Genomic DNA, 13,046 nt, shown 5'->3' on the forward strand with positions numbered 1-13,046 from the left:
TGTGAAAGCTGAATCAGCTATTACTAAGTACTCAACTTTAATTTGTAAATTTAAATTGATACAGACATGAAAACTTTTAGCTATCTGATATTTAATCCTATATTGAATATTAAATATTATATGGTGTGAAGTGAGCAAAGGATGAATGAGAAAAGCTAAAATTTAGGTTAACTCGTTTCAAAATTATGTTCAGACTGTTTTTTTAAAAGATGATGTGATCTGGCCTTTATTCTCTCATAAAATTTGGGATCACCTCAGAAAGGGAAAATGGCACCATGAAACCGACAAGGTCTATAGACAGAAACGCGCAGAAGGGGAGACCTCGCCCGGCTGAGAAGGCCCCTGCTGCAGCTACTACGTGTGTCCAGACCCCTTGCAGCTGCCCTCACTCAGGTCACTGACGCCTCATTTGCCCAGGACTCCAGGCTCACACCGGCCCTAAATCAAAGGGATGTGTTGTTACATACGGAGAAAGAAGACATCTGCTCATCGGAGTATACACCTGTTTACCAGGACCACTTGAGTGAGCTTCTCAAACAAATCATAAAAGGAAAATGGACAGAAACTACCTTTAGAACCTCAGCAGGAGAGAAAGAGAGAGACAAAGAGCGGGGAGAGGAGAGGCAACTCTACCCACAGAAATCACAGCCTTCATACAGTGTGAGGGGAGGCCTTTCCCCCTCTTGGGATGGATCAGTGGCTCCACATCGGGGGGTGTATCTGCCTTTGCTAAGAAACTTCTGCCATCCTGCACCTGCACAAAACACTGTCTCTCCACTGAATTCTATCGCTGGAGAAGTCAAAGAGCCGAGCAATGTTATCACGACCCAGAAACAAAACCACACAGGGCACACGGTACTTGTGATCCTAATTCTCCAAGCCGTCCCCGACGAGTCCCACCCCAGCGGCCATCTGTCCTCGCAGGACGGGCCCCGTGTGGGCGGCACACTCACAGCTCGATGTCTTTGCAGAGCCGCGCCGGGAGGCTGAAGCGCATGAGGCCCTCCCACTCCTCCGCCGTGCACACGCTGTGATAGGACAGCTTCTCCATGGTCACCCGGTAAATGTACTCTGAGTGACGGATCCTGTGGTACATCTGGAAAGCAAACCCAGCAAAGGAACATCAGGTAAAGGACTGTGTAAAGACGTACGCCACTGAGGCTCGAGGCTTGGTTTCAAAGACTCAGAGCACCACTGGATCGACTATCCCTGTCCACTAACTAATGCCACTCCCCATTTCCGTGCACACTGAAGATACCCACACACGTGTCTGAAGATACAAAACAAATAGTTGTTCAAAATCCTATTTCCACTCTAAAAGGCTTATGAAATTCTGCAACAAAAGTATTTTTCCCAGACATTTCCCCTGGGCGGTACGATTGCTGAGTATTGTTGGACTCCCAGCTCAGGAACTGTGAGAATAAACGCCTTGCTATAAGCCACCCAACCTATGGGCTTTTGTTACAGCAGCCTGAAAGGACTAAGAGACTAAACGAGTCAAGAGTTCTGTTTGCTATGCCTCCTTTTAAAGTATTTAGCTTAATTTTCAGTGACCTCAAAGTCCTCTAGTCCAGGAGTCTCTAAACTGATTCTTGTGAAGGGCTTTGTCAGGAAAGAATCCTGGAATGCATGCCTGAGGGATGTACACGCACTGTGCTGATGCATCACTCGGGTTACAGAACACAAACGCAAACAGAAATTTTAAAAAGATAAAATAAAAAGTATGTATTTTAAAGTGTTTATTTACTGAACAAGACTTTTTGTTCTTACTAACTAGATATTTCAAAATGAAAATACTGTAATTAAATGTTATCAAGTGTCAATTTTTTCCGTTAATACTTCGTGCCTGGTTCAGTTTATTTCAATACGTAGATTTTCACTCATACACTTGAGAAAGATATGCCAAAAAGTGCACGGGGCCAAAAGGAATGAAGGTGTTCCTGGCTGTTCTTAAACCTCCCACTTATAGTTTTGTTCCCTAACCGCTAATATTTTTGGTTGAAATTCAGATACATTTCCATTTTCCCTGCTGTCAATCAGTTAATCCTGAAAAGTAATCAGTTGCATCTTTATTTATTATCAAACAGGTTCAAAATCAATGAAACTCTTCATGGAAAATTTTAATCAGTTAAAAGCTGTTTCATAAAAGAAAATTATACAAAATAGTCAATTTTAAAGGAAGAAGGACATGTAAAAGGGAATAAAGAACAGACGGAATAAAGAGAAAACAAAATCACTGTGAATTTACACCTAAACATACAACGTGCATGGTTTAAAGACCCCAGTTAAAAGGAAAAAACTGTCAGAACGAATAAAAAATGCAAGACCTAACGTATGCAGTTTACCAGAATCCTATTTTAAAGACACAAATAGGGTAAAGGATGGAAAAGATATACCATTTAACACCAGTCAAAAAAAAGTTAGAATGTTTGTATTAATATCAGATAACCGATTTCAGAGCAGACTATTACCAGGGATAAAGAAAGTCATTTCAAATGATGAAGGAGTCAGTTCATCAAGGGGACATAATAGTCCTAAACGTGTATGGCCAGTTGATTTGCAGCAAGGACATGGAGTCAAGACAGAGGAAAACGGGGAGCCTATGCAACAGATGGTGCTGGAACAACTGGGAGCTGTATGGAAAATGAATGAATAAATGAACAAATTAACAAATTTTAATCCTTACCTTGCATCCCATATAAAAATGTACTCAAAATGGATCATTGATCTAGATGGAAAACTTAAAACTATAAAGCTTCTAGAAGAAAACACAGGAAAAAAATCTTTGCTATAATGCTGGCAGCATGGTCATAAAAAGAAAAAGTGATAAATCGGATTTCTTTAAAACTAAAACTATTCTCAGACAGGAACAAGACAAGCTGACACTCGGAGCAAATATTTGCAAGTAGCCTATCTAATAAATGACTTGTATCTAGAATACAGCAAGAACTATCAAAACTCAATAACAAAAAAACAAATAATCACAAACAAAAAAGTGGGCAAGCAATTTGAAAAGACGCTTCACCAAACGTGGAGATAGCAAATGGAGGAAGTGGAACATGCACACACGGCACTGGAAATGTAAAAAGGCACAACCAGCCTGGAAAACAGTCACGAGCACATGACCCAGCCTTTCCAAGGGGCAGGGAAGCATACGTCCATACAAGGACATACTCACTGCGGCTTCATCTGTAAGAGCCCCAAACTAGAAGTAATTCCCATGTGCAGCAGCAGGTGACTAAATAGACTGTGGTCAACCCACCAGGGGAATACTACTCAGTAATGAAAAGGAATGAACTATTTCTACGTGTGATGAACCTTAGAATAACGATGCTGAGTGAAAGAAGCCAGACAGAAAGGAAGACGGATTTTATGATTCCATTTATATAAAACAATTCTAGAACATGCAAAGCAATTTATAGTGACAGAAAGCAGATCAGTGTTTACCCCAAATTGGGGGGAAGACGACGGGGGGGGTTGTGAAGGGGGGCACACAGGGGCCCACGGACATCTGAGGTGATGGGCACTGTTATCCTGGCCGTGGCGAGGGCCTCCCGGGCGGCCGAGGTACACAGCTGTCAGATTGTACGCTCTACAAGCACTGGCAGTTTACTGTATATTGATGAACAGCAGTAAAATTATTATAAAATGTATGCTTTCGGACTTTTTCAAGGTATGTGGTAATTTATATATGTGATGCATGAATTTCAGGGGAAAAAACCACATGACATGAGGACACTTGCAAACAAGTCATTGCAAAGTGCTCCCGTCATGGCATGAGCTTCTTTGGAAAAGCAGTTATTTTCTTGTTCAATGTCCCACTTGAGACGATAATGCAGATCCTGGACAGAGAGTGAACACGAACCCTCGACAGGATTTAGCCGGTGTTGACTGATATTCGGTATTACCTTACGTCAGTGTGATCCTATGGGACAGCTGCTAGCAAAGGTCACTACACTAAGTCACAGGAAATACTGCTATCATACCTGTTACTGCTGCTGCGCACTTAGGCTGCAGGACACTAAATGCTCTGCACACCTTACTTCCTGGAATTCTCAGAAATCCTGTCAGGTGCTTTATTCCTTTCACCATCCTTGTACAAGCTTATGACTTCCAATGAGAATACATTTTATTTTTATTTATAAACATATTTATAAATTTGTTCATAAAATTACAATGTTTGTAAAGCTATACATTTTTAAATTTAAAATTTTATTTAATTTTATTTTGTAATTAGTGTAGGTAACATATGCATTTTAACTTTAAGAAATAGTATTGGCAAATTTTATAGATGTTTTAATGCCTATTTTCTAGACGACCTCCAAAATGAAGAGAAAATAATATAATGAGGGATCATTAGTTAATGATTTCACCTTACTCCTCCTACTGCAATTATTATTGAGGGCAGAAAGCTACGTTTTCTTTACAGTTGATTTTGCATAAATAATCTAGGACGACTGAGTGCAGCCAGAAGGCACTGATGGGGGAGGCAGTGCCATTTACTATGACGACATGTCGATCTCAGGCACTGGGATATGGAAAAAGCACAGAAAACAGAAGCAACACAACCTGGAAACAGGAGTGTCACACAGTGTATTTTTACCACATGGATGATAAGAATACAACCATTTATAATCGTGTAACATGGCATGCAATACGTCTTGGCAACCAGGAGTATTCAGTTAATGATGCTTTCAGAGGTTAGCCTGTGGCCTGTTCTAGGCTCAACTTCACGATACTCAGAGTTGACGGGGTTCAGAGGACACCCTGATACCATGAGTGTCCCCTGCAGGCCTGGAGCCCTTCCACGTACAGCAGCTGAGAGCCAGACCCCAGGTAAACTGCCTGGCTTGCATGGGCTCTGCAGCATGTACCGACTGCATGAGTCTCGGCCAATCCCTTCACTCTCTGTGCCTCGGGTCCGCCGTGTGCATATGTGGATGCTGCAGGATGTCACCCAGGGAAGGACATGCGGGCTCCATGGGCTGAGAACACGGCCAAGCGGTGCCCAGCTCTCAGTGCTGCTGGCACGCCCATCTAGTCACCTGTGATGATACTAGCACTCACTGCCCCCCCCTTGTCTCTTTGTGTTGAATCTGGTGGCCTATTTGTGAGTGGCTGTGCTGTCTCACAGGCACCAGTGAAGCACATCACGTCCCGACTCGGTAGTCAGCACGTCATGTGGGAGCCCAGGACTGTCCACAGGCACGTATACAGTGCAGAAACTGGCAGGCACTGCGAGTAAGGACACTTCTGCTGCAGCGAGCTGGTTTTCCAGCTCATCCCCGGGTGTGGGGATCCATAAGACAAGTAACTTCCCCTCTGGGAAAGTCTGAGGTGTAATGACAGTTGTCCTGCTGTTATCAACTGTGCACTGTTTCCCGCTGTCTACTTAATTCACATTTCAATTATAATTCACAAACTATTTGTTAAACACAATTAATTTGGTTCTCTAAATAAATCCTGAAATCCAAGACACACTCTATCCACGCAGTATGGAAAGCGCGGAACAAGCAGCCTTGCGCTATTTATTGAGTGGCACAATATAGTGCAGCAGTGGGGGGCGGGGGTGCCGGGCCAGCAGAGGCGGAGGCCGCAGTCCTGGGACGTGCAAGCCTGTGGCAAGCCAGAGACGTGGCCGTGGCCGTGGGAGAGGAGGAGCCAAACGGAAAGCATAGTCCTGGACGTGTGGCCTCCCCCAGGAGACGCAACTCTAGGTGAAGGTGAGTAAATGTCACGTGACTAGGTCAATGGATGGATGAAAGAGGAAGTCCAAGAAAGAAGAGGCGAACCAAGGAAAACTCAACAGATTAGCACCCCGAAGAAGCGAGTTGATTAAAACTAAGAAGCGAGAGCTTAAAAATACACTTTCTACAATCCAGCATTTCGTATGTGACTTCTTTGCCCGCACAGCTATTCTAGTGAATGGAGCCAGAGTGCCAAAGTGCAAAGGACTGAGTTTTTGTCCTCGGACACACCCGAAGTAGACGTGTCTAAGATGTTGTTTCTTATAGGCTGGCTGGTTCAAGCAAGTACTGTCTACAAACCAGAGAGAATGCTGTCTGTCCGTGCTGAGATTGGAAAGTGACAGCAGCAGCCCCAAATCCTTGGCTTGATGTGAAGCCAATGGCGGGGGGGGGGGGGGGGGTACGAGGACATGATTGTTCATGTCATGTTCCTGCTACAAGGACAGACTTGCATTTAGAAGAAAGCCAAGAGGAAAAAAACACACAAGAAAAATGACTCTCAAACTGTGACCCCAACACACTCCACTGCATGGAAAATACAAGGGCCCTTTAAGTAAGAATTACTGATTTCCTTTACTCTGTCAATTTAAGTTTTTTGCTTAGGGCAGACATCAATTACCTCTTTCTTGCTGTTCTCCAGTATGCAAATGAGGAAGATCCCAATTTTAAGGAAAAGCAGTTTAGCTTGTGGAAAGAACCAACGCGCTGTCTGTGTAAACAATGAATTCAGATTTTATGAAAATGGCTGTAATGACTATTCACAATAGAGTAAAAAACAAAGGCAGGAAGCTGGAACACCTCTTGTGGAGTAGGCACTGGACTTAGAATTTCATCCGTATTACCTCCTTTAGTCCCGACAACTCCCTGCAGGCTGGGCAGCACTCCCACTCACCACCCGAGGAGACAGAGGCTCAAGGAAACAAGCCACCTTGCCCAAGGTCCACAAGCTGGAAAGTGATGAGTCTAGTACTGAAATCATGGCTGCCTAATTGCAAGTTTGGGTTTTGAACCATACTCAGCATGCTTTCACTCAAAAGTGGTTAGAGGATGACTTGGAAATGGAAAGGCAGAGGGAATGAAAGGATGGCATCTGAAGGTGAAGCCACAGCCACTGCAGAGCGTGCCCTGGTGGAAAGGGCACGTTTAAAGTCAACCACAGAATGGAGATTGCCCTGCTCTGGTGCCTGAAGACGTGTGTGTGTGTGTGTGTGTGTGTGTGTGTGTGTGTACTCATTTAAAATTGGTTATCTAAATAACTGTACACTGGGCAGGGATTATACTTTTTTATTTTTCATGTTACCTAAAAATGCAATCTAGGAATTGTTAGTCAGTAATTTATCCTAAGTTATTCAAATTAAAGATGTTGTAGGGAAAAGTGTGTGTGTGTGTGTGTGTGTGTGTTGTGTTACCATGTTCCTACAAACAAGCAAACAGGTCATTTTTAGGATATAGCTTTGTCATTACCAAATAATATTCATTTCAGTTACTTCTAAGAAAAGTCTTGTTGGAGACATGCAGAACTCAAGTGTTCTTTCTACTCAACAGTCACTTCATCATCCACAAATGTAAATTTAACTTACATCATTCTCCTTTGAAGTGTACCAAAAATCGCTAAAGATATCTATTCCAAACGATTTGGTTCATCCTGTCTCTGCCCTATCATCTACATGACCTTGTCTATGAAGGTTTTTCTGAACTTTCCCCCCACTTCTGGCCAAGTTAATCACACCCTCCTCAGAGCACTAGCTCTGTATTTTATATATAAATACCTTAGAAACCACGGAAAGTGTGTCTCTCCTAGAAGCAATCTTGGTGCAGGGCAGAGTCAAGTGAAGGCAGAACAAGGAGGCTGGAGCCCCTGAACACGTTTAGATCCGGGCTCCGTCACACACCTGCTGTGGGAACTGGGGAAATTACTTGAACTTTGTGTGTCCCTTTGTTAATGTCAATGGAAATAATAACAACAACCTCATTCAAGGTTGTTGTGCGACCAACAGAGTGAGTTTTCCTGCGTAAAGTGTCCTGAGCAGTACCTGCTGCAGAGTGAGTGTCCTATGGAATGACAGCAGTCCCTGGTCTGCTCACCTGATGTCCACCCTCAGGCACAGAGGACAGGCTCGGTCGGTGCGGAATTCAGGAATGAGTGTGTCCCTAGTCCATTGGCTTTCCCTTAACAATGATTGTTTTTCTACTCCGTTAATGTTAAATGCTTTCAGACCCAAAATGTACAGAGCTAACCTGTTTTAAAGGACTCCTTTTTCTGGCAAAACATGTAACAGGTATTACTAGCACGTTAGCTTAATGAAACATACTTAATTGTTTCTTTAAAATCATAGTATGTGGGAGTAACTTAACTGACTGTTGTAATTTAAAAGCCTCGTTCAGTCTTTTTAAATTGGTATCTTTCCATTGATAGCACTAGCAATGATCTGCTAAAAACACAATGAGGATGATCAGAAACCTGGCCTGTAATCCAGTGAAAGTGATGGGATCTCATGGAAGCACAAACAAAGGAAAGAACAGAGACATACTGCGAGTTTCTGCGGCCATGCACCATGTCGTATGGACAGGACTCTTAGTCAAGCACGACCACTGGGCTGAACGACACTCAATGTGCTGTAACATTACCACAGTACAAGAAGCACCTTTCGTGGAGGAAACATGACCTGGTGTAGGACACAGTGATTTGTGCAAGAGCTGAAATACTTTGAATTTCCCAGGACCGACACGCTTCACCTGACGTAAAAGTAGCCAGCAATTCACAGCCGCGTTTCATCCTGCACAAAGCCTTTTCATGGGTACGATCGTCCTCAGTGTGTACGTATATTCTCCAGAAACACGGAGGACGTTGAAGGAAAGGCAGGAAGTCTGCAGGTGCAATTAGCTGTGTGGGACCATGCTCACTAAAAGCGGTTTTTCCTCATTTCATCTGGAGCTTGGGAGAAACAACTCAGAGGGGCGAAGCAAACCTGCCCAGACAACGTCAGGCTGAGCGACAGCATGAGGATTGGAACTCGGGCCGTGGCCTCTACCTGGGTGCTCCGTGAACCACCATTTTCCTCTGTGGGAGACTCAGCAACCCCGCTGAGCCCGACATAAAATGGGGAGCCGTTTTCTTTTATATTTAGAAGGATGCGTACTCTTCAACAAAGCAAGAAGTATGACTTGAAAGATAGGGAAAGCGGCTTTTTCTGACTTGGAGCGGTTTTGAAATAAACGCAGCTCCCACTCTTCCTCAGCCCGGAACGCCTGGGAGGGGAAGTGGAGAAGACGCGTCATCCTGAAGCTGCAGGGTGAGAAGCTGTTACTCTTTTTTTGAGTTGGAGAAACTGTCAAAACAATATCATTTCTACAGGCTTTAATGAGAAGAAACACCGCAGTAAAAAAACTCAAAAATTTGGTAACAAACTCCACAGAGAGCTGGAGCACTGAAGCTGCACCACGCAGATTTCAACATGTACCTTGAAGGCAACCAGCCCTAGGTCCACTCACCCCGAGGACAGGAGGGCGTCACGTCCAGGGCGAGCCAGCCAGGGGACGACGTGACACGGCTGCTGGCACATACACTACCTGTCACTGTTGGGAGCAGAAACAGTTTCAAAGTGTTGAGAAAAACTACAAGTCGTTCCCAATATCAACTAATTCCAGAGATTTTACCCTAAATAATTTACCTAAAAGAATCAGTGTACAAACAGAATGTCTGTGAACTTACTCATGACTTTCCGAAGGAGTGTTATGTCTATCATTTCAGTTTAGTATTTAGTTTGGGATAATTATGTGGTGCTGACTGAACCCAGGTTCTTATGATGCAAAACTCCTGGCTCAGAAGAGCTTTGAACCCACTGGTGTAGCTCCTCTAATAACACAGTAGTGTTTACATTGGCATTTATGTATTCTTGGAAATACAATTATTCTTCACAGGATACACGAAAACGTGATAGGTTTTAAGAGGTTCAATATCTATTTCGTTAACTTTCACACATACCCTTACCTAATATGAGGTTTGCCTACCTCTCCTTTCAACATAACCCCTTTCTCAAATGTCTCTAAAACAAAAACCTCTTAAAACAAAGGGACAAATTAAAGGATTGGCATTAATGAGGTCTAGTAGTGTTTTCTAAAGTTTCCACAAAACATTAAAGAGATAGACCTAAATAAATTTTGAGCGAATATATCATTGAAAATAATTTTTGGTGATGGAACAAGCAGTATTTTTTGGCATCTTAGCTCAGGTGGAGTTCAATTTAAGAAAACCACTATATATGTGTTTCAATTATAGCTGACACACACAGGGAGGTAAAGGACAGCATAAGGAATCTAGTCAACAGCACTGTAATAAATAGCTCGGCACGGTGTCACATGGGGGCTAGACTCACTGGGGGGATCACTTTGTCTGCTCACTATGTTGTTTTGTGCACCTGAAACTAAGACAAGCAAACAAACCAACAAGATTTCTGTACTAAAACCCTTCTGCTCCCAACTACCAATGAATAAAAGCAATTCTCATGGCGTCCTTAACCACAGAAAGACAAGCGGGCGCAAAACTGATGCTGATCGTGGGAGCCAGCGGTCTCAACGTCTAAGAACGAAGTCCCAAAGACGGAAATGAGATGCCGGAAGGAACTGTGTGGTGTTAGATTATAGGTATAAATGTGTACCTCACAGAGAGAGACAGTATGGATAGAGAGACGTATGTGTAAACGCTTTCCTAAAATAGAGGGAAAGGGGGGAAGTTTCAGTGGAGGGACCTGGCAGCCACCGCCCTGATCGGGTGACAAGAGTTACCATCACCACAAGTGGGATGTGCCTGCCTGCAGGGGATGCAATGACCACACATCACTCTGTGATATTCCTGCAAAACTGTACCTTTAAAACAGTCACGAGGAAACACCAGACAACACCAAATTAAGAAACACTCTGTAAAAGAACTGGACTATATGCTTCAAAAATACCCAGGCCATGAAAGACAAAGGGTAAGGAATGGCCCCAGATTCAAGGAGACTGAAGAGGCCTAGGGATTAAAGTGCCTACTACCTGCTAGGGGCTGAACTGTGCCCCCCAAATGCAGATGTTGAAACCCCCAGCACCTCAGAATGTGATCGTAATTATAGATGGGCCTTAAAAGAGGTAATTAAGAGAGAATGAGGTCAACAGGACGAGCCCTGATCCAACAGAACCAGAGCCTGTATATGAAGGGATCAGAAAACAGACATGCATGAGGATCGACCGTGTGAAGACTCGGAGATGGAGGCCGCCTCCAAGCCCAGGAGAGAGGCCTCAGGAGACTGTTGTTTACCTCACCCAGCCTGTGGTATCTGTTACTGCAGCCCTAACAAACGCATACAGTACCAATGCGAAGTTCTCCATTCTTTAAATTATGCAGTGGAAAAATAAGATGATGTCCTTGTTTCTGGAAAATGGAAACTGAAGTATTTAGTGGTTATAAGACATTTTGTCTGAAACATTCTCAAATATATCAGAGAAAGATGGTCTCTAGAATGAGAAAGAGTGTGAGGAGAAAGAAAGAAAGAATTATCCAAGCAAAAATGGTGACATATTAACATCTGAGGCACATGGGTAAAGGTATAAGGGAATTCTTTGTTCTATTTTTGCACTTTTGCTTTCTGTCTGAAATTCTTTACAAAATAAAAAAGTGTAAATATGTTATGCTAAACCTAGTTTCCTTCTAACAATAGGTAATATTTATGAATGGGTACATTAACTATTTTTGTTTTAAGCCATAGCCATCTTATTAAGAAATAATAGTTTGCAATCACTTGTACTTTTTAATTTTGATAATTATCAAAATTTCATAACATGGCTGCTTTGATCACATATGTAAGACTCATGTAATATACTAATATAACTGTATACTAACACATATATACTACCACAACCTAAAATTAATTTTTAACACATTATGAATGTCTGTTTTAGAATATTATCAGGGTAATGAATAAAATACTTTAAACTGTAAATATATTATATTAGAATAAACTTTTGTGGAATACATGTTCGGAGAGAGAAATACATGTTCGGAGAGAGAAAAGAATGATGCTAAATCTTCCAATCAGAAGAGCCTGTCATTGTATTTTTTAAATGCACTATACAGGCATCAAGACACTACAGCACCTAGATTCCACTGGATTCATTTAAACAATGATGCAAATCAACATACAGGATATACTGGAAATTACCTTCTTTGCAACTTTTAATGCTTGAAGCAAAATAATATTTGACAATTGTATTAGTTTATTTCCAATGAGATAACAACAAGTGTCCCCAAAAGAGGGCCCCATGGTGACACCAAGGGAGGATGGCTGCTGAGTTACAAATGGTTCTCTCTAATCACTAGATGCTATTTTTTGCCATTTTTGTTTGTAGTCATCACTCGGCGGTTCCCAATCATTATAAGGTTACTGCTGTGGAACTTGGTTCTATTCCCAAAAAGGCAATTCCTCTAAATTATTAAGGTGGTAACTACCCCTTATATTGACTGAGCTTAATAAAAAGGTTAATAAAATTTTCCCTAACTTCAAAATTCCAATAATGTCACTAGATGATTACTAGAGTTTAGAGAACATGAAATGTTCAACTCGTTTAAAATCTAAATGATGATAAATCCAACTACTTGAAAATGAGACTTCATAAAATAAACAGAAGCTCACTGTATTATTCAGTAAACAGGGTCGGACTGCAGTGAGGATTACATGAGTAACACCTATAACACATCTGACAAATGTGCTAAGCAGCTGCCTCACGTTTCCTCACAAAGAAACTTTCTGGTTGGTGCTAACTATGAGTCATTACTACTTTTGTATGAGAATCACAAATAACGTACAGATGACAAACAAGCAGGGTTTAGAAGACATTCTCCTTATTCATTTCAGTAGGTATTATGAAATAGAAACCTTATGCTTGAACATTTTACCTTTATTTAACTTCACATTTCTGTTCTAAAATTCACACTAGGAGACTGGATTTCTTGCAATGCATTTTAAGGCATTTTCTAAAATGCGTGCCACCAGGAACCACTGTTTCTGGTTTACGAAGGCATCTTACATGGGAGGAGAAAACTGAAAATCCTTGGCTTACAGGCTCTGACGTCACCATCGAGCAGGGAGGAAGGGCAGGGGGGACTGTCACTCACGTTGGCACAGTGTAAGGCTAGCGCACAGAAGACGGCGAACATCTTGAAGTTGTTCTCGTCTGTTTTCGAGAAGGCACTGCCGCTGATCTTGTTCACCATCTGCACCACCCCGATCACGCTGCCCCGACTGACGATGGGCATACACAGGA

General features: G+C 42.4%; 1 protein-coding gene across 1 annotated transcript in view; it reads right to left on the reverse strand.

The window, feature by feature from the left end:
• The window catches only part of LOC117020135 (cAMP and cAMP-inhibited cGMP 3',5'-cyclic phosphodiesterase 10A-like), a 28,914-nt gene extending 15,874 nt beyond the window's left edge, over positions 1-13,040 (reverse strand). The window contains exons 1-2 of the mRNA XM_033102382.1: positions 12,898-13,040; positions 954-1,096 (exon numbers count right to left, since the gene is read on the reverse strand). Coding sequence (XP_032958273.1) covers positions 954-1,096; positions 12,898-13,038 — 284 coding nt within the window. The 5' untranslated portion in view covers positions 13,039-13,040. The remainder of the gene's footprint in view (positions 1-953; positions 1,097-12,897) is intronic.
• Between the last annotated feature and the right edge of the window lie 6 nt (positions 13,041-13,046).

The sequence above is a fragment of the Rhinolophus ferrumequinum genome, unplaced genomic scaffold, assembly GCF_004115265.2.
Source record: "Rhinolophus ferrumequinum isolate MPI-CBG mRhiFer1 unplaced genomic scaffold, mRhiFer1_v1.p scaffold_88_arrow_ctg1, whole genome shotgun sequence".
In the NCBI taxonomy this organism is placed as follows: Eukaryota; Metazoa; Chordata; class Mammalia; order Chiroptera; family Rhinolophidae; genus Rhinolophus; species Rhinolophus ferrumequinum.